Source organism: Cannabis sativa, chromosome 1 (genome assembly GCF_029168945.1).
Source record: "Cannabis sativa cultivar Pink pepper isolate KNU-18-1 chromosome 1, ASM2916894v1, whole genome shotgun sequence".
Lineage (NCBI taxonomy): Eukaryota > Viridiplantae > Streptophyta > Magnoliopsida > Rosales > Cannabaceae > Cannabis > Cannabis sativa.
In genome coordinates this window covers 28,878,538-28,904,961 of record NC_083601.1, presented here as the reverse complement: position 1 = coordinate 28,904,961, position 26,424 = coordinate 28,878,538, and the positions used below count along the sequence as shown (strand labels likewise).

The following is a 26,424-nucleotide window of genomic DNA, read 5'->3' as shown; positions in this document are numbered from 1 at the left end:
TCCGAAGATCCTAATCTCGCATCTCTCTAATTTCATGGAACTTTGTGAAACCTTTAAAGTTAATGGAGTTAGTGATGATGCTATTCGACCGAGATCGTTCCCATTCTCTCTTAGAGAGCGAGCCAAGAGTTGGCTAAACTCCTTGCCACCCAACTCTGTGCCACCTGGAATGATACGCTTGGCAACGAAATTCTTGTCAAAGTTCTTTCCTCCAGCCAAGTCTGCAAAGCTGAGAGGAGAAATTAATAACTTCTGCCAACAAGATAATGAATCTCTCCATGAGGCTTGGGAGAGGTTTAAAGATTTGATCAGAAAGTGCCCTCACCATGGTATAGAGAAGTGGATGCTGGTCCACAACTTCTACAATGGGTTGGTAGGAAATACAAGAACTTTAATAGATGCTGCAGCTGGAGGAGCCTTTATGAGGAAGAGTGCTAATGAGGCTTATGATCTATTAGAGGAGATGGCTCTAAACAATCAACAGTGGCCAACTGAGAGGAGTCAATCAAAGAAAGTAGCTGGTGTGTTAGAGGTCGATGCCATCACCAAGTTGACAGCACAGGTTGAGGCATTGACAAAGATAATTGCAGGGCAAGCTAAACAAGCCCAAGTTGTGTGTGAATTATGTGGGGGAAGCCATCACTTTTCAGAATGCCAAGCTGATGTGGATGATTTGCCAATGGATGAAGCTAAAGCCATTGGAAACTATTCACAGAACAACAACAACAATTATGGGTTCAACCAGGGTAACAACCGAAGAAACAGTGGGTTCTATCAGCAACGAAATCAGAACCAGAATCAGAATCAACAGTTTAATCAGCAACAAACCTCTGGTGGAAATTCTAGTTTGCAGACAGATTCTTGCTTCAATTCATGACCGAAACTAGATCTTCAATCAAAGACACTGCGGACACAGATGGGCCAACTAGCAACTCAAGTAGCAACCCGTCCTCAAGGGAATTTGCCTAGCACAACTGAAGTAAACCCCAAGGAAAACTGCAAGGCAATTACCCTGAGAAGCGGTAAAAATTATGATGGTCCTGAATTGCCACAACTAGTGAATGGAGAAAAGGAGAATAAAGAGCAACCGATGTCGACCCCAACACCCACTCCAACGAAGGCTACTGATAGTCAACCACGGCCACGGCGGTCTCCACCAATTAATATAGATCACCATGTGAAAATACCCTATCCTCAGAGGCTCAGAAAGTCAAGTCTGGACAAGCAGTTCACCAAATTCCTGGAAGTGTTCAAAAGACTTCACATTAACATTCCCTTTGCTGAAGCTTTAGAGCAGATGCCAAGTTATGTGAAGTTTATGAAGGAAATCCTGTCAAAGAAGAGAAAGATGGAGGACTATGAGACAGTGGCTCTAACTGAAGAGTGCAGTGCCATCCTACAGAAGAAACTCCCTCCTAAACTCAGAGATCCAGGGAGTTTCACTATTCCTTGTACTATAGGAAAAATTGAGGGAATAAATGCACTTTGTGACTTGGGAGCTAGCATTAACTTGATGCCTCTATCGGTGTTTAAAAGACTGGGTTGGGTGAAGCAAAGCCAACAACAGTAACTCTCCAATGGGCGGACCGATCACTAGCCCATCCTAGAGGAGTCATTGAGGATGTGTTAGTTAAGGTTGATAAGTTCATCTTTCCAGTTGATTTCATCGTCTTGGATATGGAAGAAGATAGCAATGTCCCAATTATTCTTGGGAGACCATTCTTGGCAACTGGCCAAGCCTTAATCGATGTTCAGAAAGGTGAATTAAAGCTGAGAGTCCAAGGAGAAGAAGTGGTCTTTAATGTGCTAAAGGCTATGACGTACCCAAAGGCAAGTGATAACTGCTTCTTTATTGATTTGATTGATGAAATGGTGAGTGAGAAAAAGCTGCTAGATGATCCTCTTGAACTAAGTCTAACTGAAGATGAATTGACGGAGCAAGAAGGACAAGAGGTCATGGGGTATGTGAAGTGGCTCGACTCCTATGGGCCTTTGAACAGAAGATACTTTGAGGAATTGGGAGCGGTTCCAAAAGAGCTGAAGCCATCTACTGAAAAGCCCCCAGAACTTGAATTGAAGGTGCTTCCTAGTCACTTGAGGTATGAGTTTTTGGGTCAAGATAAAAAGCTGCCAGTTATTGTTTCAGCTTCTCTCTCTGATGTGGAAACTGATAGACTTTTGAGGGTACTTCGGGCTCACAACAAGGCAATCGCTTGGACACTAGGAGATGTTAAAGGAATCAGTCCTTCAACAGTGATGCATCGAATTCTCATGGAAGACAACGCCAAACCAACTATTGATGCTCAAAGAAGACTCAATCCACCCATGAAAGAAGTAGTCAGAAAAGAAGTAGTTAAGTGGTTGGATGCTGGAGTTGCTTATCCTATTTCAGATAGTAAGTGGGTTAGCCCGGTGCAAGTGGTCCCGAAGAAAGGTGGAATGACAGTGATAAAGAATGAAAAGAATGAGTTGATTCCTACAAGAACAGTCACCGGTTGGAGGATCTGCATCGATTACAGGAAACTCAACAAAGCAACAAGAAAAGATCACTTCCCTTTGCCCTTCATCGATCAAATGCTAGACAGATTAGCGGGGCAAGAGTATTACTGTTTTCTTGATGGATATTCTGGGTACCACCAGATAGCTATAGCGCCTGAAGATCAGGAGAAGACTACTTTCACATGTCCTTATGGTACCTTTGCCTTCAGAAGAATGCCCTTCGGCTTGTGCAACGCCCCTGCTACTTTTCAAAGGTGTATGATGGCTATCTTTTCAGATTTGATTGAATCTTGTATTGAAATTTTTATGGATGATTTCTCAGTGTTTGGTTCTTCCTTTGATCATTGTTTGGAAAATCTGGAAAAAGTACTAACAAGGTGCGAGAAGTCTAACTTGGTGTTAAACTGGGAGAAGTGTCACTTTATGGTAACAGAAGGAATTGTTCTTGGGCACAAAATTTCAAAAGCAGGAATTGAGGTGGATAAGGCAAAGGTCTCAACAATAGAAAATTTGCCACCTCCAGTTTCTGTAAAAGGAGTGAGGAGTTTCCTGGGACATGCTGGCTTCTACCGCAGATTTATCAAGGACTTCTCTAAAATCTCAAAACCTTTATCGAGCTTACTTGTAAATGGAGTTCCATTTGAGTTCGGAGAAGATTGTTTAAAAGCTTTCAAGATTTTAAAGGAGAAATTGATTACAGCACCGATAGTAACTTCACCAAATTGGGAACTGCCGTTTGAGTTGATGTGTGATGCTAGTGACTATGCCATTGGAGCGGTTCTGGGTCAAAGAGTTGACAGAGTATTCCACACAATCTACTATGCTAGTAGAACTCTGAATGACGCTCAATTAAACTACGCCACTACAGAGAAAGAAATGCTGGCAATAGTGTTTGCTTGTGACAAATTTCGACCCTACCTAATTGGAAATAAGGTAATTGTTTACACAGATCATTCAGCAATCAAATACCTTATGACCAAGAAGGATGCAAAACCAAGACTGATTCGGTGGGTACTTTTACTTCAAGAGTTCGACTTAGAGATAAAAGATAAAAAGGGCACCGAGAACCTGGTAGCAGACCATTTGTCAAGATTAGAGCTGCAAGAGAGTCAGAATACAAAGGAGGTACAAATAAATGAGCAATTTCCTGATGAACAACTCTTTAGTGTGAGGGAAAACCTGATGGTACCTTGGTACGCTGACTATGTTAATTTCTTGGCTGCAAAAATAACTCCACCCGAGCTTTCGCGTCAACAATTGAAGAAATTCTTTTCTGAGGTGAAACATTACTATTGGGAAGAACCAATCCTCTACAAGCACTGCGCCGATCAGATCATAAGGAGATGTGTTCCTGAAGAGGAGATGTATTATATCCTAAATCACTGTCATGTTTTACCATGTGGGGGACATTTTAGTGGGAATAGAACAGCTGCAAAGGTGTTGCAAAGTGGATTCTTTTGGCCAACGCTATTCAAGGATGCTACTACTTTTGTAAAGGCATGTGATCGTTGTCAACGAACAGGTAATATCTCAAGAAGAAACGAGATGCCTTTAACAGGAATTTTAGAAGTTGAATTGTTTGATGTATGGGGAATAGACTTTATGGGTCCTTTTCCTTCATCCTTTAGCAATCAGTACATTCTTTTGGCTGTTGATTATGTGTCTAAATGGGTCGAAGCTTCAGCTACACCTCAAAATGATGGAAAGACAGTTCTCCGCTTCTTACAAAAGAACATTTTTACTCGGTTTGGTACTCCTCGAGCAATAGTAAGCGATGAAGGGAGCCATTTCTGTAACAAGCAGTTTGAAGCACTCCTCTCAAGATATGGTGTTCGACATCGAACTGCTTTACCATACCATCCCCAAAGTAATGGCCAAGCTGAAATCTCTAACCGAGAGATTAACATGATTCTGGAGAAAACAGTGCAAAGATAAAAAAAAAGATTGGTTAAGGAAGTTGGATGACGCACTGTGGGCGTACAGAACAGCTTTCAAAACACCAATTGGCATGTCCCCATATCGGTTGGTGTTTGGAAAGGCTTGTCATTTACCGGTGGAGTTAGAGCATAGAGCTTTTTGGGCCATGAAGACTCTCAACATGGAACTAAAAGGCTACTTGCGGGGAAGAAAAGACTGTTACAGCTGAATGAGTTAGATGAGTTTCGGAACGAAGCCTATGAAAACGCCAAGATATACAAAGAGAGAACTAAAAAGTGGCACGATAAAGGTCTAATACGGAAAGAGTTTCAACCAGGACAGCAAGTGCTACTCTTCAATTCAAGGCTGAAACTGTTTCCTGGAAAGCTGAAATCAAGATGGTCGGGACCATTTACGGTGGTCAAGGTGTTTCCTTATGGAGCGGTGGAGTTAAAAGGTGAAAGTCCAACAACTTTCAAAGTCAATGGACAAAGGTTAAAGCTCTACTTGGGAGGTCAGTTTGACCAAGCCAAGTCCGCCATGATCCTGGCGCCACTTTGAAGTCCAAGGCTCAGCGTCTAGCTGCATGACGATAAACACAGCGCTTCTGGGAGGCAGCCCAAGTATTATTTTGTTTTGATTGTTTTGTTAGTATTTTCAATTTTTAGTTTAGTACCAGACATTATTTCTTTTTCATTGAATCGTGAAAAGCGTGAAAAAAAAAATTAATTTATTTTTTTTTCGACCTGAAGCCCAGAAGTCGCGACTAGCATTAAGCCTAGTCGCGACCTATTTCTCAAGTCGCGACCTCAGTCGCGACTTGCTGATTTTCCAGAAACACCTAAATTTTCCTCGTTAGCAAGTCGCGACTAGCCTTTGGCCAGGTCGCGACTTGCTGACGAAAAATTCTATAAATTCACACTTTCCCCCTCATTCAACCCTACACAAACCAAATTCAAATTTCAAATCCTCTCAGCCGACCCTACCCTATTTTCCTCTCAAAAATTCAATTTTTCATCTTCAAACTTCAATCTTTTCATCTTTTCTCAAATTTCTTAAACCCAATCCAATCAAAAACCCAATTTTACTCAATAATCTACACATATCATCAAAACCCACACCAAAGAATACCCAAAACCAAAAAAATCACCATTGTTGTCAACCTCAAACTCAAGCTTTCAAGAACATTCAACAATGGAGGTGGAGTAAAGCATTTTCGGGTTGTAAGTATCACTTTCTTCATTCTTTCAAGAATTTGATTCATTATTTTAAATTTTGAGTGATATAATTGTGTGTGGGGTAAAAATTGATAATATTGGATTTATTATTATTGTATTGTGGTATTAAGTGGTTAGGAACATTGATTGAGTGAATTTTGTATTTTTGGGATAGAGGAAATTTAAGGGGAGGTGCTGCCCAATTTTTCTTAAAAAAAAAAAAAAAAAGTAATTTCGAAAGAAAAAAAACAGAAAAAAACGGCACCAAAGAGGACAAGGAATGTTGAAGAAGGTTCGTCTTCGAACCCACCACCAACGGGTTTTGATAGAACCCGCTTTGGTAGTATCGAGGCTCACAATCGCTTCGTAAGGTTGAAGAATAGAGCCTATATTGAAGATAGGGGTATTGAATTCCCTGAAAATCCATTGAGGCGCCAACCTCGGTTTGAGACAATCAGAGCGCAAATTGAAAGAATGAAGTGGGGAAGTTTTGTGGATACTCGGGGTCGGGCTAATGTTACTATGGCCTGTGAATTCCTTGCAAATTGGCCCGACCGTCGAAATGGGGAAGTGAAGGTTCGTGGAAAGAAGGTTCCCGCCACTGCTGACGCATTCAATGTGATGTTCTCTGTCCCAGATTACACTAGGGAGGAACAACGCCTCCGAATTATTGAGGAAGAAGAGCAATTTGATATGGTGGATGTCGCGGAGACAGTGGGATTTCCTGGGTTGAGGTTCCATGACAATGATGGTACCGAGGGGTCGCCCAATATTCTGTACCGGTGTGAGATTAACCCGGTGGCAAAAACATGGCTGTACTTTGTGAGTGCTCGGTTAGTGCCCAACAAGCATTTTTCCGATGTCCAAATGGATCGCCTTAAATATGTGTACGCCATAATGAAAGGGTACAACATTAACATTGGACAAGTCATACGGCAGAGCATTGACCAAATCGTGCAAGGAGCCACGGGAGGTGGTTTCGGTTTGGCAGGGGTTATCACAGAACTCTGCGGGGCATATGAAGTTCCCCAGTTAGAGTTTGACAACACGGTGTTGCCACTTCGTAAGATGGACATCGCCTTTGTCAACAGGCTGAAAGAGCCACACCCCTATGGGCAGCCACCACCTGATGCACCGCAAGGGCGTAGGCGGCAACGTGAGCCTAGTGTTGAAGAAGAAGAAGAGGAGCAAACACTTCAATTGCCTGGGCCCATCGATCCCACAACACAATACACTCATGCACAGCTGAGTTACATAATTCAGCAGAACAACCACATGCAACAATACATGGTGCAAAGGAGTATCTATGATGAGGGACAAGTTCAGCAACTCAACTCTCTCATCAACAGAATGAACATTGGGATTGATGACCCGAATTACTTGGCACAACCTCCTCGGTTCTATCCCTATGACCAGCCGCCACCACCCAACCCTTTCTGAAAGGGTCTCAGGTAAGTTTCTTCTCTCTGCATTTTACTGTATACATTGGGGACAATGTAATGTTTAGTTTGGGGGGAGAGGCTTAAGGAAAAAAAATTTAAAATTTCTGCACTTTAAATTCTGCATTTTAATTTTCTGTTTTAGTTTTTTGTTTTAGTTAAGGAATGGCAATAAGCTTGATGATAGTTGTATACTGCTGATTAGTGTGATGTGATCTGAAACTGCAAAATAACTGTGTGCTTGATTTTGTTAACTCTTTGGATTAGTTTGGATGCTTAGAAACCTGTGTCTTTCTGCGAATACTCAAGTTGTGAAAATTGTATAACTGTTTTACTATGGTTTGTGGTAAGATTGACAGGATAGCTTAGAACTTGCATGTTTATTCTTTTGAGGCGAAATCCTTGATAGTGTTCAATTGGAATATGACTTAGGCATTTGTTGGATAGTTTGAGCCTTTCAAGCCTACCATAATGTGTATCCCTAGTTACCCTTTTGAGCCTTAACCTGTTGAGTTTTCACCCACTGATTTGAAATTTTGCAACCACACTATTACTCTTTGTTTTCACCATGATTATCCATGATATCATAAGCTCTATGATTAGTTTGGGGGAAAAGAAACATTTAGTGTGACGAAATAGTGAGAGGGAGAAAATTTTTTGTAAGATTGAGAAGAAAAAAAATTGTGTAATTCAATGTCACTGAAAAAAAAATATACTTGAAAAAAAAAAAGAGAAAAATAAACAAATAAAGTATATGATTTCAGTGATGTTGGAAAATAGTAAATATATCCTATCTCAATCTTGGTAGATGTGGGAACGCTATGGGGTATTGAAAAAAAATAAGAAGCTTGTGGGTTCTGTTTGTGTGCTTATGATATCTTGAGCCAAAATTATCTTTTGCCTATCCCTGAATATCTGAGCCATATTACCTAAACCTTGAAAAGACCTAATGATTCCAAAAGAATACTGTCAACATTAGTGGAGAAAGGTAAGCATGCAAGCTTATGAGTTATCGGGTTGTGGAACTAATGGAAAGAGTAAAACTTTTATAACAATGTTTCATACTTGAGTAGATTGTTGCAGTTGTACATAGTGTTATTAATTGAGCATCCGAGTTAATTGTTAGAGTTAGTAAGAACAAAATTCTAGTTTATGCAAGGAAGGAAACAGAGCATGAGTCAGCAGTGTAGTGATTATCTGATAGAGTAGTTAGTTTTTTTTATCTTACTCGAGGGCGAGTAAGAGTCTAGTTTGGGGGAATTTGTTAGGTTATAATTAACCTATATTTCGGGTCTTTAAAGTTAGCATTATCTCGTCTATTGGTGTCTTTTGGAGCAGTTTTACGCTTGATTTTCATTATTTCAGGTTCCCGGGGTGTTAAAGTTCGAATTCAGTCAAATGGCGAAAAACTGGGACAAACTTGGAAAAATTGGAAAATTTGGTTCCTGAAGCATCAGTAGTCGCGACCTCTGATGAGCCTGGTCGCGACCCTTTTTCCTGGTCGCGACCCAGGTCGCGACTTCGTAAGATAGGCAGAAACTCGGTTTTTCGAGTTTTGCCTGTAGTCGCGACCAGCTTAAATGCTAGTCGCGGACTATGTACGAAATCGCGAGATTTGACCTAATTTTGATTTTTCACTCAATTGGAGGCTCACCACTTATCCCTATATAAGGAATACGACATTGAAGGTCAAAGGCAAGCAAAAACAGACCTAATAGTGGAGGCAAAGTGGAGAGGAAGCTATCTTGAAGACCCGGAGCGATACCACCTTCTAGTTTCTTTCTTTTACCCTTTTTATTCTTCGTTATGTTTGTTTTTATTTCTGAATTAATCATGGATGTTTTTAGAGTTATTACGAACTAAATTTCCCAATAAGGGAGGATGATGAATGTTGTTTAAGTTTATGCCTAGTTAATAAATAATTGCCATTCCTTCATCTTATGTGTGAATACTATCTTTGTTTGTGTTTAATTTCATGTGCAAGCTTGATCACCTTTTACATGCTCTAGGATCCTAATTCGAAATCTGAAAAGTGAGAATTAGGAATGCTAAAATTTGGATAGTCTAGGTTTTGATGTAAAACGAAAGTATTTACATAGCCTAGTGACTAATAGATTATTGCTTAATGCTGATTTTGTGTTGATCTAATTAAGAAGTTAATTAGAGTACATATTATTTAGAACCTAAAAGATCTGAAAAGAGTTAGGTTAATTTATAATCTGTCTTTCACATCGAGATAAGGATAGCAATTAGGCATTAACATAGGTAACTTATCAACAGGATTCACCTCCCTAATCTCTCATCTTGATTAATCTTCGTTTATTTTCTCTTTAATTTATGAGTTATTTACTTTTAAAATTGCAACTTATTATTTTACCAAATAGAATCATAATTATAATTTAGTAGTACTCAATCCAATTCCCTGTGGTTCGACCTCACTTGCGTGAGATACTACTTGATACGTACACTTGCGTAATAAACAGAAAAATTCGTAACAATAGTGAACTATAGCTAATTAGCTACGTACTTTAGAGTAGGTGTTGGCCATAAATAATGTAAATCTAATGTTGGCCATATTTGTGTGGATGGAAATTCATAACGTATGATATGCTGCTGATCAAAGGGTTGAAGGTCAACAATATTAGATGCATACCAATCAAGTTGGCTTACAGGTCAACTTTCAGTCATTAATTTCCAACCATATCAGTGATCACATTTAAAACCAATATATATATATATATACATATATATATAAAAAAAAATTATACAGAAAAATTTATTTATTAAAAATTAAATAAGATCCTGTTATTATGGATAATATTAATTACCTTAAAGTACCAAATAAGAATTCTCATTTCAAAATTAAACAAAAAAAAAATATAGCACATTAATTAGTTATACTTTTTAAGAAAACCAAAATTATGTTCTTGAGCGCCTTCAATATATATTAGGAGTTTTTTTATTTTTATCCTTCAAAATAGTTTTTTTTTACATATTTACGAAATTCTACGTAAAACTCATATTGCAACTAGTGTTGCAACTTAAATTGCAACAAAAAATCGTATAAAAACTCTTATTACTACAACTAGCGCTGCAACCATTTTAAAAACCCAAACCGTAAATTTTAAAAAAATAATATAGAAAATAATTCCCCTATATATTATATATAATCGACCATAATATAAATACTTTTTTTAATATTATTATTGAACAATGAACAAAACACTTCAACAGTACATTGATCTAAATATAGTATAATAAGCAATTAAGCTAGCTTTCATATAAATCACATTGTGATGGTATTCTCATATAGCTAGGCTTATTGGTTAATTATTGAAACATATATATGTATATGATGATGATTTTGATATGTTGATTTCTGGGTGATCAGTTGTTGTTAGCATGAATGGCTTCAGCATAGGAACCGCAACACCTTTCACAGCCTAACCCATCGTAGCTAACCCTGCAGCACCCATAGTAACAATTATTAAACCCAAATATGCCCCCGGGATAATATCCTCCCCCTGGATAAACTCCTGCACCCGGAATAACTCCACCTGGATAAGGATAACCCCCAGGACCTGGAATCATACCACCTGGATAATAAGGATACCCCGGGCCCGGAATCACTCCACCTGGATAACTTCCTGGGCCCGGAATCACTCCACCTGGATAACTTCCTGGGCCCGGAATCACTCCACCTGGATGACCCCCTGGGCCAGGAGGCACTCCACCTGGATAACCTCCCGGGCCTGGAATCACTCCACCTGGATAACCTCCTGGGCCTGGAATCACTCCACCTGGGCCCGGAATCACTCCACCTGGATATCCCCCCTCATGAGGTAGAATTTCAGAGGCACCACCATGAATAATGATAGATTTTTGGTCCTCCACATTTCTGTTCTCATTTTTTTCTGTAATTAATTAATAGTCATAAAAAATTTAGTATAAATGGTAATATAACAAATTTATAAATGTCTAATATTGCCTTGAAATAAATGTATATATACTAGTAAAAGAATTAATTCACCCAAAATTTACTACTAGTATACCACCTAGCTATATATATAGTACTACATTTTACTAATTAAACTAATTGATCATGCAAGTTTCCAATTATTTTATAAAAAGACTACAAATTTACTATATATAACTTGCAGAGTTATATATAAATTATTTGTGTATAACATGCTGACCAGCTTTTTGATTTATAGGGGAAGTCTCAACAAGGTCTCTGGCTGCTGCATCTGAAAAGATGGGAACAAGAGCAACCGTGAGTAATAAGAGAAGAATGAAAACCTTACAAACCATTTTTTTGTAAACCTTAATTAAGAAATTAAGATCAATGTAGTGTGAGTACATTATTGTTTAAGGTTTGATCCCTATATATATAGGTTGAGTATGAAATTTCCCCAATATATTTTATTTATTTATTTATTTATTTACTTTTTGTCCAATAAATTTATAGCCTAGTAAATCTTTGTTAAATTTTTACTTTTACTTACAACAAGAAATATAAGGTAATAAGTATAATTTTTTTTTTAATTCTCAAAAAAAAAAAGTATAATTTTTAGTTTATTTTTAGTGTATGGATAACTAATACATGTAGATTTTTTTTTTAATAAAAAGTATTTTTCAAAATATTTTCAGTAAAAAAAATATATATATATTTCGATATCATTTAAAAGAAAATTTTTTGTAAGTAAAATAGGAATTATATAAATTACTTTAATTTTAATTTATTGAGTAAATTATTTGGGAGAATTAGTTATGATATTTATAATTTCTCCCAAAAGTACTTTTAAATTAAAAAAATAATTATTTTTTATTCAAACAATTTTAGAATATTATTTTTAATTCTAAAAGTAAAAAAAAAAAAAAAAGCTTACGGAAACAAAGTCAAACGGACTTGTATATAGTAAATTTACAAACAAATTAACCAACTGATAAAGATGGCCAAAATTAATATTATTGATTTTTACAAACATATATAACACAATTCAAGCCAAAATTATATGGCAATGTTTCTTGCGTACATTTTTTAAAATCATAAATAGTTATGATCAGGATATATATGCAATTAAGGGTAAGGATTTTACTAAGTGTAAATAATATAAATGAGTACATTGTTTTATTAGGTAAGGTGCATATATTATACAGTAACTATTATGGTATATAGTGATTATTTGCCTTGTATTAAATTGTAACAATTAATTAATCAGTTGTCAAAAAATGTATATATATATATTATTCAGCATTTTCAGGAGTATTGTTAGAACGACCAAGTCATGTAATCAACATGACTATTGTTAGTACTACGTACTTACTCAACTTCCAACTTCAAATTTATTGTATGACATTTTTACAAGAAACGTAAGTAATATTAATCTCATTCTCATCTATATATTATATTTATTAAGATTATATATATGAAAATTAATTTCAATTAATTAATACTAAATACTACTAGATACTAAATAGGTTGTTCTTGGACATGTATTTAATTAGCTATAATGCATTGTTGTAATATTGTACGAAAGAAAAATGTGTACGAATCGTTTTCATTTATTTATTTTCTTAATTAATAAAATTTGCTATCATTCAATCAAGAAGTGACCATTGTTAGAAGGCACGCGCACTCGTGTCTTTTTTTTTTTTTTTATCATACTACTATTGGTATAATTAAGTAGTAAGTCCCATAGCTAAAAAGATAAATTTTAAAAAATAATATTGCTAACCAATCATAAAGTACTACCTATAAAAATATTGGACATTATTAGTGTCAATACAGTAAATACGGCCAATTGGAAGTAAGTATGTCTAAGTAAATTTGAAGATATATAATGAACCACATGAAATTCTATTTGTACAACTTTTACAATTTTTGGAATCATTCTCTATCTTCTTGACCAATCTTTTTTGGCCAAACTAATTCTACTCTATTTTAGTTTGGCCAAAAAAGATTGGTCAAGAAGATAGAGAATGGTTCCAAAAATTGTAAAAGGTGTACAAATAGTTTTGTTGAGATCTTTCTAAGCAAAGATGCTCTTTCTTTGTAATATAAATGTAAAAGTTTGTGGATCAATAATAAACTTGTTGATTTATCTAAAAAAAAAAAAAATTGAAAACATTGAACATATTACACTCATGGCGGACCTTTTTTTTTTTTTTTTACGTTATATTACATTTAATACTAAAATATAAATTTGTATCAATTTTTAACATATTATACAATATTTAAAAAAAAAAAAAAAAAAAAAAAAAAACCCATCACTTACAAAAAAAAAAAAAAAAATAGCCCCCCTCAACTTATATTCTGAATCCACCATTGATTACACTACCATACACTCAACATCTTTATGGAGCTTCGTATTCACAAAGTACTCAAGTGACACAAACAAACTTTATTCAAGTATTCTTACACTTTCAACCCAAAAAACAATAAATAATTACATGAAACACTAATATTTATGAAAAAAATTATATTTTTACCTTTAAAGTTCTTTTTAATATATTGTTAAAGTATTCTATAAAAAAACAACAAGATTGTAAAATATTGAAAAACTCTTTTTTGTAATTTTTTATTATTTTTGTATGTTTTTAGAATTATCTCAAAAAAAAAAAAAAAATCTAACACAAGTTACAGGCAGCCCAAATAAGGGCTAGTTGGGCCTGTCCAGGGCCTCAATTGTTTTATCCTTTCTTATATATATATATATATTGGTGGGTTTTTTGTTTGGAAAATTTATATGGTATACTAACTTTTTCTATTTTTTTACAAAAATACTGCCAAACAGTATTTTTTACTTTTTTACTGTGTTTTTTTATAAGTTTCATAGTGCAGTATACTGTGTCAAGTTTTTACTGGTGTTCTACTGGTGTTTTACTAGTGTTCTACTGTTGTTTTGAGTTGTTCTGCTTTGTGTTTTACTGGTGTTTTATAAAAACACAGTATTTTTGAAAAAAAATTCGTGTGACAGTATTTTTGTAAAAATTAACCCAAATTCTAGTATTTTTGTAAATTTCCTTTTTTTTTTTCTAAAAATGTAGTAGGATTTAATTTTATAAGACATAAATAAAGAATCCAAACAAAATATAGGATTAAAAAATAATTAAAGTTTAAAATATGGAAAAAAAAAAAAGAAACAATAAATAAATTTAATAAAATTTGTAATAATAAGTTTCGCTAGAAAAATCGCCAGTACCAGAAAAATTACTGGAAAAGTTATTATCACCGAAAAAGTCATTGTCGCTAGAAAAGTCACCAAAAAAGTAATTGAAAAAGTCACCAGAATTAGATGTCTCATATATAAATAAAAATAAAACCAATTTTATAACCTAATGAATAAAAACAAATAACACAAAATAACTTAAACCAAATATAATTGAAATATAACATTTTCTATAAGATAATGAATAAAAACAAATAACACAAAATAACTCAAACCAGTTAATTAAAATAGAACCGGTTTTTATAACAGTGTTATAATGAATAAAAACAAATAACACGAAATGACTCAAACTAGTCATAACTAAAATAAAATTGGTTATAACATAATGAATATAAACAATTAATACACAATAACTCAAATCAATTACAATTAAAAACAATCAGTTCTTATATTACTGAAACATAAATTAAAAACAAAACTAGTTCCACAACAAAATACCTCATAAAATGGTTATAATTTTTTTTATTAACAAAAATCAAATAAGATCAATTCAAATAAATATTGAAGCATAAATATGAGACGAACTAATTGCATAACAAAATAAATAAATAAAAATAATAACACACAATAACTCAAATATAATATAAAGAAACTAGTTATATTTATCAACTAATTAACAATTTAACACAAAAAAACCAATTTTATGAAACAACTAAGATAAAAACTCACACATGAAAACCAGTTAAATAAAATAACTCAAACAAAAACACTCATTCAACATGATCCAACCCACAAAAATAATTACACTTATACGATATCTACCCAAAAATACCATACTATTACAGATGCTTAACTCAAAGATTCTTTTCTCATATAATTCACATGTAAGTATTAAGGGTGATTTATGATAATATTATCATTTACTAATAAATCATACAAGAACTCTAATATACGGTAATTAATACTATATTACAACCTAAAAAATAAAACAATAGTCAAGATATATATCTAAGCACGATCTTTTAACTATGATATTGAAATGATAATAATATTATTTTATTGCTTCAAGAAAAAATGATTGTTTAAAAGATTTTGATGTTATTTTGTTTTAAATTCAATTGAACTCATATTTGAAAAGATAAAGATTTTTTCCCTTTTCCTACTGATACGGGAACAAATTTTAATTAAGATCTTGTTGAGAAAAGATAATAATAATAATAATAATAATAATAATAATAATAATAATAATAATAATAATTAAGATCGAAAATTTGAAAAAAAAAAATATATATTAAGATTATTTTGGCAACGATTTTTGAATAATACATATAATATAAATAAATGTGGAAGTGTCAGTTAAATGTTTTTTTTTTAGGAAAAATGTTTTATAATTAATAAATTATTATTTCTCACAAATATTAAATTTAAAATCACGTGTAACTAAAAATTAAAAATGGTGCAAAGTTATTTTTGTTGGAAAATCATACCCCATTCAAAAACATTATTTTCTTAACCGATTAGGATTAGATTTTTTTTTTCCGTCCATTTAAAACCATATCATTTTCTTATAATACATTAATATTTTCTTAACGGATTAGGATTAGGTTTTCTTTTCATCTATATAAATAATAAGCTTTGTTAATCAAAGTACAAAAACTAGTTAATAATACCTAAGACTTTAGATTGCTCAAATAATTTTTCTAATCATATACAACTTTATAATCATATATAATAGATATGGCGAATACTATTTACGATATGAGTATATATTTAGATTGGTCAAATACTATTTCTAATAATTTTGCACATAACTACCCAACTGAAGAAAATAAGTACGTAATTTTTATAGTAAATTTTTGTCATGGAATATTTCCTGCTGAACGCATTATTCAAAATGTGTGGGATGTGAGCATATTTACTCAAGGATTTTACAATCTTGATCGTGTCAACTTCAACAGAAGTATTCTATTGAGAATAGGTGTGACAGACTCAACTGTACTCTCTACTTTTACAGCTGAATTAGAAACTTGTCTCGACGCTAATCTTAACAATCTTCCGGATTGTAAGTATCTTATTATTACTGTTTATATTGCTGCTGTCAGTACTCAAGAATAAGAGGAAGAAGAAGAATTGATAATATATAATACAATTAGGGAGGCACAAGATGCCAACTGGCACTTCAACTGCTGTTGCTGCTAAAGATATTGTTGCCAACCCTAACACTGCTACTTAATTTGTCTTGATTTTATTATTTAATTATTATTTTTTTGAAATATTGTTATTAGTTTTATTAGTTTAGATGATTTAGATCACATTCAAGTACAATTATTTCAGTTTAGATGATTTAGATCACATTCAAGTACAATTATTTCTTAGCTATGCTTTGATATAATTTTATTATTGAACTATTTAAATATTAGAAAAAAATAATAAAGTATTTATAAAGGTTAAAAGAGATGTTTGTGTAGGTAGCTATTTATTTATTGCTATGGTATTCCACATATCAGCACAAAAGAAATCTTTATTAAAAGCACTCCCAGTCCACTCCACTCAATACTTCAAAATAAGTCATTATATCGTGCATACTGCATAAGCTTCTATTATTTATTTATGGAAGATTGAAATAACTTGATCGAAGTTCAATTTTGTTACTTTTTTTTTTTCTTATAATTTTAAAATTGAGCTAGTTTTATCATCAATATCTATTGCAGCGCACTAAAATAAATAAGGAAAAATTTCATTGGGACCTTATTTTGGTAATTATTTTCAAAAATAACATTGTTTTTGTTATGTTAAGTTTCTGTATATATAGTTGCCGTTTTTTGGTAATTTTCTATTTTTAACGCTTTCTATAATTGGCTTTGTAATCCCGTTTTAGGCTGTATAACAAAAACGAAAACAACAACACAACATAAAAAACACTTTCAAAAATGCAACATAAAGAAAAAAAAATGAATGAAAAATAACATACTAAAAAAGAAAATAAAATGTGAAAACTAAATCAAAAAAAAAAATATAACGAATCAGTATAAAAAAAAATCAACAACATATCAAACCAAAAAAAAAAACAAAACAAAAATATATATAAAAAAACTCACAATAAAACTACTTAGAAAAAAAAAAAAAGCTAAATCAACCAACGAACATCACGAAACAAAAATGAAAATAAAAAAAAAGCAACAAAAAAGAAAAAAAAAACAGCATAAAAAACAACTTCAAAATCATACAACATAATATATATAAAAAAAAACTAAAAAATGAAAATAAAAAAGCTAAGATTAAAGAAAAATAACCTTTGCTCCATTGAAGGTTACCGTGGGGAAGACAATGACGTATCACGTCGTAAAAAGTTACCTAATTTAGTATATTCCTAAAAAAAAAACCCAATAAATAAAGACCATATATCACACAAATGATCTCATTGCAAAGACTACAAGCCCATAGGCAACTCCAATTGAAAAATTTAAATTTAGAGTTAAATTAACATTAAAAAGATACTATTTTAACACTAAATTTTTTTCCAATTCTAACCACAACACTAAAAATTACACTAAAAATATATTCTTTATTATTATATTATTTTATTGAAATATCTCATACTATAATATGTATATAAATATAAAAATTTAATTACAAACATATTATTTTAATGTTAAAAAATGAAAAAAAAAAAAATTAGGGTTTATTGTTCTGTTGAAGCAATTTTGTGTTCAAACTTCACTATTTTAAAAAATTTAATATCCCATTGGAAAAACTCAGTCCACAAAAAGCTTTGACTACCTCTGTAGCATAGTTTTGAGATATAACTATGGTGTCAGCATAATTTGTCCTACGTATAATTGACAGCCATCATTTACAAGGACAATCATTTTTTAAATTTATATCTCTTTTCTTTTTCTACCACTTCTTAACAAACAAAAGAAGAAAACAAGAACAGCTTGACCAGACCTCTGCCCACTAAAAGCTTTGACTACCTACTCTAGCACGACAGGGCTAGCATGAAGACAAACGATCATGGCTATTATGACATTTCTGGGAAATCAATCACTTACAATTTTAACTAACATAGCACCAAAAACCATAACATAGATAGTTGTCGTTTATAACAAATTGAGTAATCATCAAAAGCTTAGGACAATAATCAACTTAGCCACTTCATGAATTGACAACTAATGTCTACCACTAAAAATATTGCTTGCTACATCATCATTTCTATATTAAATAAATAAAGATATGTAAATAGAACAAGAGCAGCATTACAAATCACCAAGCCTAAAATAATACAGTTTTGTTTTTATTTCTCATTTTGATTAAAGAACATAATATGGGAACTGCCAAACAGCAGAATGCACGTTACTTACTAATAACTAGAAAAGATGTGAGTTTTGACCGAATACCAGCTTCAACTTACATTTACAAAATCACTGGCAATGATGTATAGTGCTTTTATAGCAACACTGAAGCATAATCTGAATCATCTGAGTGCTTTCATTTTCATATAACAATAGTAAAATCATTCCCTTCTCTATTCTTTTTTCTTTCTTTCTTTCTTTCTTTCTTAAACTAATTTACATTAATTATGAGAATTACAACAAAGTTAAATACAAGCCTAGTATTGGGAACTCTATCCTTCGGATAGCAATATAATGAAATTTTGGCAACCAGGAGGAGAACTCAAGAGCAGCCCAAAGAATAAAGCGCTATAGGAAAGAGAAGAAAAAGGAAAACAAGGATTTGATTAAAGGAAAAAAAAATCGTAAAATCACCTTGTCATCTCTGTTGATGATCCAATATTGGATCCAATTCTTTTTGTACACCTCCTAAATCTCTTGGACCGCCAAACTTCTCAGCTTCCCTGGCAATCTGAACGTCACAAGGACAGTAGTACTGGTAAAGAAATTTTACGACAAACCGAGGAAGAAGAGCGACTACAACAATCGCAAGCAAACACAACCAAAACAATCCGGTCCTTGCAACGTGAAAGATCGCCCTGCCAAATAAAATTGGAGTTGCACCATTAATTTATAGAAACAAGAATTATACATGCTCCTTTTAAGTATCATTATAAGAAGAACTAATATTACTGATAATAAGCACAATTTAAAAACATATGTGCATATAGCATTAACTGCCAATATGAAATGAGAACGACTTGTCAGATTGAGTCACAGAAATCTATTAGCAAACCAGATAAACAGCACTCACTTATTTGATTAATAACATAGAAGGAAGAAAAAGTAAGAAAAACTTTTAACAACTTGCGGTGATTAATATTAAAATGCTGGAATTCTTGACAATTTTGAGACGCTTGAATCACTATTCTTTGCTGACACTACAATTCAGCTTGAACTTGCACAATTATCAAGATATAGCATACTCTCTCACGCGCATATGATTAACATGAAGTTTACCATTTGATTAGCCAAAAAATTGAGGGGGAGCAATATGCTACACTATGAGACAATTCTTTGATCAAAAAGAAAGAATGAAGGAGAAAATACAAAGGCTTGAACAATTGTTTTCATTTTTCAATAAAAAAAAATGGTCCTTCTGAGTAAACCAACTCTTTGCTAAGACCAACAATTTAGCACAAACTGTATTAATAACAATTTATCATCTGACTGAGGTAAGATATTGAATTTGATTGAGGTAAGATATTGCAGAGGAGAAGAAATGAAATGGTATAATTTCATTGTTCCTCAGGTTAACTACAACAAGTTCAGATAAGAGACATGGATTATATCATGCAGAAAGAAAAATGTGATATTTTATACTATTAGATGAAGGACATACCAGTAACCAACTAATGAAGGAAAAGCATCGATGACAGTAACACATATCCAGGAGGCAACAATAGATCCCCAAATGGCTGCATGAGTAATCCAAGTCCACCGAATAACATCCATGGCCAAGTGTAAATTAACCAAAATTACCACAGCAATTGTCCAGAGATCTCCTATACTGGATGCATCTAGGGTGCTTTCCCAGTATGCAAGAAGAGGTATAAAGAAGGCTACTAAACTTTGCCACAATGTGTCCATCATTGTTAACCAAAACAATTTTGAATTGTAGCATTCTTTTCTGTGACCAGCTCCATAGAGCTGAGGATACTTTAGAAGTGTTTTTCTGCTTAGGTCCTTGTCAAGAATTCCAACAACAATAGTTGGTAGTGAAGTATAGAGTACAGAATACAATACGCTGCTCCACTCAGTAATTGCAGTCGTCAAAGTGAAAGATGTAAAAAGTACATACCTACATCAAATTCATCATGCATACAATAATAAGAACACTCTTCTAATTACTAGAATGCAACTCATGTAAAACAATACCAGGCGAGTTAATTAAAATGAGCTCATCCACAAAAGGAATTATACCAACCAATTTATATTATTAAATACAGTGCTACGTTATTTTATAACATAAACAATAAGGCAGTACTCACCAAAATAAAACAAAAACAAACACCGCATTCCTGTAAAAATTGTATAAAATTGCGTATCCCATTCTTTGGTAATTCCAATGTCCATGAACCAATAAAAGGGGAACCAAGAACCTGAATTGCCCCATTGCAAAATCTGATGCCATCACAGCTTGCCGACCCTCTTGGCCACTGATGCCAACTCCAACATCAGCCATTTGGATCATTGACACATCATTAGCACCTGTTAATAAATCAGAAATTTCCAAAAATTTTAAATTTCAATAAGAGAATAGGCCAATACATGCTTCTAATATTTTGGAAGCATAACATATTCATTCATTACATTACAGTACAGATATTACCATCTCCAATTGCCAGTGTCATGTCCGCAGTCCTACTCTTTACAAGATCAACAATTCCAGCTTTTTGCAGTGGAGCTACTCGGCAACATAGCACCACTGAACATTTACTCGCCAACCAAAAGAGCTGAAATTATCAAATAAAAAAAAATGTAAGATTGGAGTTTAAGGCGGAATCCAAAACTTACTAAAAACCTAGGCCTATAAGAAATTACCTGTTCTTCAAGATCACTGTCAAGAATATAACAAAGGCTGGTTCCATCAACAATCAAGGCCGCTGAAGTTAAAGCATTTCCCGAAATTCCTTCTGTTGCTTCTTGTAAACGCGTTCTACAAGATTCCCAGGAGTTACAATTAATAACATGTTGGGTCATCATGGGAGTCAGGAGCTTTGAAGAGTATCCAATCGATATGGCAGTTTCTTGCTTGTCACCTGTCAAAACCCACACTTTAATCCCAGCTGTTCTCAGAGACTCTATAGCTTCAGGCACCCCGCTTTGCAGTTTATCTTCAATTCCAGAGGCACCCAATATGCAGAGATTGGTTTCTATGTTGCCAGCAACCTTGCGTAGCGCAGCAGCCCGACCGCTCAAAGCTGTGCTTGCTGCCTCAAATGAAGAGTGCCACTCCTCAAATTCTAAAGGAGACAGTTCACGCATTCCAACAACAAGTGTTCTTAAACCCACTGAAGAGTAAGCAAGGAGATGAGCTTCTGTAATATGCATTAAGTTTGTGTTGACCGATTCATCAATTACACTTAGCATTGTTGTATCAGCACCTTTTACAAAAACTTTTACAGTTTTATCTGGGCACCCGAGTATTACTGACATTCTCTTACGATCACTATCAAACTCATGTAAACCCAAAACATTGAACCTGCACTGCCCATGATCAAGAAGATCATTAAAAAGAAGTAACAACATCTGTATATTTGGAAATAAAGGTTCAAAATTCTCATAAGTAACAGTAGAAGAAAAAATAAAAAGAATCATCACAAGAATCCCTTAGTGTAAATTTTTGTCAGGAATTATGCAAAACAACTGAGATAGGATAGGAAAAATGTGACAAGATCACTCACGTTCATTACAATTGAATTCTGACTCCTATCTCCAAAAATAATTCTTAGAATATTGCTTCATAATAAGACCAAGAACTTATTCCTAAAATATTATTTCTTATAAAAGCAAGATTGTATTATATGATATCATTGTATTCTTACAATCTCAATGCCATGCAGATACCACTTAGTGCTTGAATAAGTTACCTTATCTTACAAAAAATAGACAAGCCAAATTTTATAGTGGTGACATAAGAAAGATTAGTACAGTACAAAGTAAAATGACCAGGTACAATTTTGATAAAAATTTATAAGCATCTAGAATTGAGAATAACCACAATAAACAGCATTTTGGATTACCTTTGCCTTTGTCCTTGGATGTCAATAACTATATGGCCTGAAGTTCTTTCAACAAGCATAAAACCATAGGTTGCAGCAGCATAAACCAACGCTTGTTCATCAGGAGACTCTCCTTGGTAATCTATCAACTTAACTCTAGGATCAGGTGTATCTGTAACAAGAGGAACAATTGCGTTGCAAGCTGCCAATGCAAGAAAAAAATCGTGGACTTGTTTTCCATTGTTTGTATTCCTTCCGCTCTTTAGTAGTTGAAGAAGCTCTGGGTCAACATTCACCTTCATCTTTGGCCTCAAAATACTCCCATCAACTGATACAAGACATTAAGGAGGAAAAAAAATGACAACAAGTAAAGATGATTACAAATAGTTTAATAAAATAGATGAGTGACAATGATAAATTAATGACAACATGAAAAACATTATCATCACTATAAGCTTTAACGGAAAGAATTTTCAAAAGCACAAAATGTTTTACCTTGCACTGAGTAACCCTGCTCCCTTTCTGAAACAACTTTTCCACCACTGTAATCTACCCCCCCAATGCTAGCACATTTAAACTCCATTTTGTTCTCTGTAAGGGTACCCGTTTTATCTGAAAACACATACTTAATTTGCCCTAAATCTTCATTTATGTTCAAAGCTCTACACTGAAATCTTGAATTTGAGGCCTCATCATACAGCTGTGTATCCCCAATCATAAAATAAGCCTGTCCAACCCGAACAAGTTCCATGGAAATGTACAGAGAAATGGGGATCATAATCTGGAAGACAATAACAGACATGAGGAAAGTGAAAATTATCTCCAAACCCCATCCATAGTAGTTATAGTCTCTCACTTTCCCCATCACTTTTCCCAATGAAAAATCTTTTTTTCTGTAAAACGGTAAGTAGTTCAATACATCCTTCTCACGCTTCAACCAAACAGCAGCACAAACAGAGACAACTGTACACAAAGCAATAAGAACTAAAGAAAGAATGATGATCTCAAAGTTCATACGGCTCTCAAGCCTGCTCCTCTTGCATGAAGCTCCAGAGCTATTAAGCATAGCTTTTGTCTCTCGACCAGCATACACTGCAACCCCAATGGCCCAGCCAGTGTTCTTGAGCTCACAACCTCGAAGAAGAACATTGGAGGGTCCTAAAGAAAGTTTTCTCCCATCAATTTCCAAATTTGCCTGGAACCCATATATATTCCTATTCGGTATCTCACATCTAATCACCCCTTCAACCTTCTCCTCCTCTGGATACTTCGAGAGTGTTTCTTGTTTTGCATACCGAGTCTTCAAATTCGACTCCCCATCCAAATTGATTGTCTGCACATATGCGACCCCACTTGGATCACTAGTTGAAAGCAGAACCATATCACAAGGGATAGTTTCATTGGCCAGAACTTTGATGATTTCTCCAACTTGAATATCCTTCCATTTCTTTGGTTGGAAATGATTATTAATTAAAACTAAAGCTAACCGATTGTTCTCAATTCGATCAGACCGATGTCGCCTATAATCTTCATATGCATCCTTAACTGTAGTAACTAGCAAAACAAATGCTAAAGGCATTATAGAAGCTCCCCGGCCAAAAACGGCCAATTGGGGTAGCTGATTGAGCACAGCTATCACAAGAAAGTATATGTATGCGACTCTATGAAACTGTTCAAACAAATTTCTGGGTAGAAATGTGAGGATTGAATACTTTCCTGTCCTAATCGAATTCGTACAAAACTCAAACCTTTCATTGGTCTTCCCAGGATCATTTAAATAGATCAACCTCGAATCTTCATCAATGATCTCTCTTTGTGAAATACTGAACATTTCCGAATCAGCGGCTCTCGACCCATACCTGACATGCTTCGTGCCCCGATCAGCAAGACTCACTTCTTGAATAGAATTTGCTGCATTCCCCGTTCGCGACGCAGGTGAGCTAAACGCAGATTCAATGTGTAAAGAAGAATGAACAGCTGATCTTTGAGCGGCCATCTCCGGAAACAACGATCCGGATCGACTCGAATTAGGTTTTTTTCTTTCTTCTTTGTACTGCTTAGAAGAAACAACGAATGTGGAGGATAGCTTTCAGGGTATGAAAGATCCACAAAGAATCGATCCAAAGACACCGCTTTAAGGCCATGATCTGACGATCAGAGGCCTCAAAACCAAATGCGTTTCATCCCCATACCGACAATTGAATCAGAATGGCATAAAATTCCCTTCACCCCCAAAACCACTCAAAATCACTGTTGGAGCAACAAATGTCGAAACCTCACCCCAAAAATAAAAACCAAATCTTTGGCACAGCAACCAATCGGATAAATCCTCTTTCTTTTTCCCTCCCACCTTTGTTGTGTTTAAGCTTAATTTTCTAGAACTTTCTCGCTTTCCAAACGCGGCATGAGAGAGAGAGAGAGAGAGAGAGAGAGAGAGAGAGAGAGAGAGAGAGAAGTCTTTGTTGTGAAAATGGGTATGGTGTGGTGTCGATGGCAAAAGAAAGCTTTGGTTGGGTTGATGGGTTAACGGAACGACGAAGCGTGTAATGGATGGCGAATTCGACGGTGAAATTTTTAGACGGCAAAACAAGCTTTAACCATTTCAATAATATGTTACCAAAACCTCTCCAAAATTTAATTTACAAAAAGTAAAATAAATAAATAAAATCTAAATCTAATCCACATTTATGTCTATCTACATTATACACAGAAGCCATGAGTAATTTTTTTACTTTTACATGCAAAGTATTATAATAATCACTAATATAGGGATTAAACTGCAAAATAAAAGTAAAGGTAATTAAGTGGTGATGTTTTCAGTTTTCCACCTAGTTCAGGTTTTTTTTTACATGTCTAGGAGTTTGTAGTTTGTACAATAATTTGACTATATGGGCCAAAAAAGACAATGACACGTGAGTATGAACTGAGTTATATTGAAATTATTATTATGTAAATTTTGATGATATATTAATATTACTCGTATTTTATGCGACATGCTCTGATTTTTGGGGAAAAGTGTAATTTTCATTTCATTTTTTCATAATGGGCACCGAATACATAATTGGTACATTTGTCTAATGTGACAAATCAATAGTTGAGTTGGATCTGACTCTAATGGCTTTTGATTCACATTTTGTGCTGCATTGAAGAACCCCATGTCTTTAATTGGTGGTCCCAAAATTAAATAAATGAAAATTACAAATTATTCACATTTGAAACAATAATTGTAATACCTTTAAGCTTTTCCTTTTTTATCTATTTACAAAATCTGTCCACAAAATGGATAGACTTATCAAAAAAATTATTTGATAATTTATTGCTTTTGATATTGTGTAGTCATTAAGTTTCCATATTAATTAGTTAACAAAAAATTCAAAGAAGTGCTTAAATTTTTGTGCTTTGACAATTAGCACCCTGAAATAAAAACAATTTTGCAATTGCACCCGTCAACTGAGACAAATGGTTATGTCCAAATTAAAAAGCAACTCAACTCAAACCTGTTTTTCTTCAAAGGAAAAACAAAATTGGTGAACAAAAGAACAAAACAGTAGAAGAAAAACAAAAGAAAACAAAGCAACAAACAAAATGATATCAAATAGACAAAAGGACAAGCATAGTGGAGAGAGGACGCTGACCCTCAGCCCAGAAAAAAGGCAGTGTTTTACTTTACATCATCTAAAGATATGAGAAAAGTCACTGACAATAGGCTATACCTATCTATGCTGATATTTTTTTACATCAGTTTTCGTGTTCTGTTAGTATTGCATGTGAGTGAAACTGCATCCATAGTTATATTTATAGTATCTACTATCATTGGTATAAGACAAACAAAACAGCCATTTTGGTATTAGTCAGGACAGAACAACCACCCTTGTGTTTAGCCCTTTGAGATAGCTTTGTTTTTCTTGTCTCTTAAGAAACTAATGGGGTTAACATGAGATTGTTGTGTTGTGTTGTGTTGTGTGTGCAATGAGAAAATGATTGAGTTAGAGTAGAGTTTCCAC

At 33.9% G+C, this 26,424-nt stretch overlaps 2 protein-coding genes and 1 non-coding gene across 7 annotated transcripts; all 3 read right to left on the bottom strand.

Annotated features, from left to right (window-relative positions):
- Positions 1-226: 226 nt before the first annotated feature.
- On the bottom strand, positions 227-333 carry LOC133033744 (small nucleolar RNA R71). The gene has a single exon (XR_009685811.1). It is a non-coding gene; the product is annotated as a small nucleolar RNA R71 (small nucleolar RNA).
- Positions 334-10,249: 9,916 nt separating this feature from the next.
- Positions 10,250-11,440, bottom strand: LOC133032775 (glycine-rich cell wall structural protein-like). Of its 5 annotated transcripts, none has more exons than XM_061107202.1 (3): positions 11,269-11,440; positions 10,849-10,986; positions 10,250-10,815 (listed from the first exon to the last, which is right to left on the bottom strand). In XM_061107202.1, the coding sequence occupies exons 1-3, from the start codon at positions 11,432-11,434 to the stop codon at positions 10,460-10,462; spliced, it is 660 nt and encodes a 219-aa protein (XP_060963185.1). In that variant the 5' UTR covers positions 11,435-11,440; the 3' UTR covers positions 10,250-10,459. The 5 variants fall into 5 exon arrangements, with proteins under 5 accessions (XP_060963185.1, XP_060963190.1, XP_060963191.1 ...); XM_061107207.1 differs by having other exon boundaries at positions 10,250-10,707; positions 10,774-10,986; positions 11,269-11,439; XM_061107208.1 differs by having other exon boundaries at positions 10,250-10,740; positions 10,840-10,986; positions 11,269-11,439.
- A 7,077-nt stretch (positions 11,441-18,517) lies between these two features.
- On the bottom strand, positions 18,518-26,389 carry LOC115705590 (phospholipid-transporting ATPase 1-like). Its single transcript, XM_030632963.2, has 7 exons — positions 22,916-26,389; positions 22,442-22,748; positions 21,240-21,900; positions 21,028-21,151; positions 20,687-20,906; positions 20,038-20,496; positions 18,518-19,234 (listed from the first exon to the last, which is right to left on the bottom strand). Exons 1-7 carry the CDS (start codon positions 24,414-24,416, stop codon positions 19,015-19,017), a joined length of 3,492 nt encoding a protein of 1,163 aa, XP_030488823.2. The 5' UTR covers positions 24,417-26,389; the 3' UTR covers positions 18,518-19,014.
- Positions 26,390-26,424: the final 35 nt, after the last annotated feature.

What these genes read in the sequence shown, in the direction of transcription:
- LOC133032775 (XM_061107199.1), bottom strand. Translation starts at nt 11,434, where the DNA reads ATGTACTCACACTACATTGATCTTAATTTCTTAATTAAGGTTTACAAA. An exon ending in CCCTATAAATCAAAAAGCTG is followed by an intron (nt 10,987 to 11,268) that starts GTCAGCATGTTA and finishes AATTAATTACAG; the next exon opens with AAAAAAATGAGAACAGAAAT.
- LOC115705590 (XM_030632963.2), bottom strand. Translation starts at nt 24,416, where the DNA reads ATGGCCGCTCAAAGATCAGCTGTTCATTCTTCTTTACACATTGAATCT. An exon ending in ATCCAAGGACAAAGGCAAAG is followed by an intron (nt 21,901 to 22,441) that starts GTAATCCAAAAT and finishes TGGGCAGTGCAG; the next exon opens with GTTCAATGTTTTGGGTTTAC. An exon ending in GACACTGGCAATTGGAGATG is followed by an intron (nt 20,907 to 21,027) that starts GTAATATCTGTA and finishes ATTTATTAACAG; the next exon opens with GTGCTAATGATGTGTCAATG.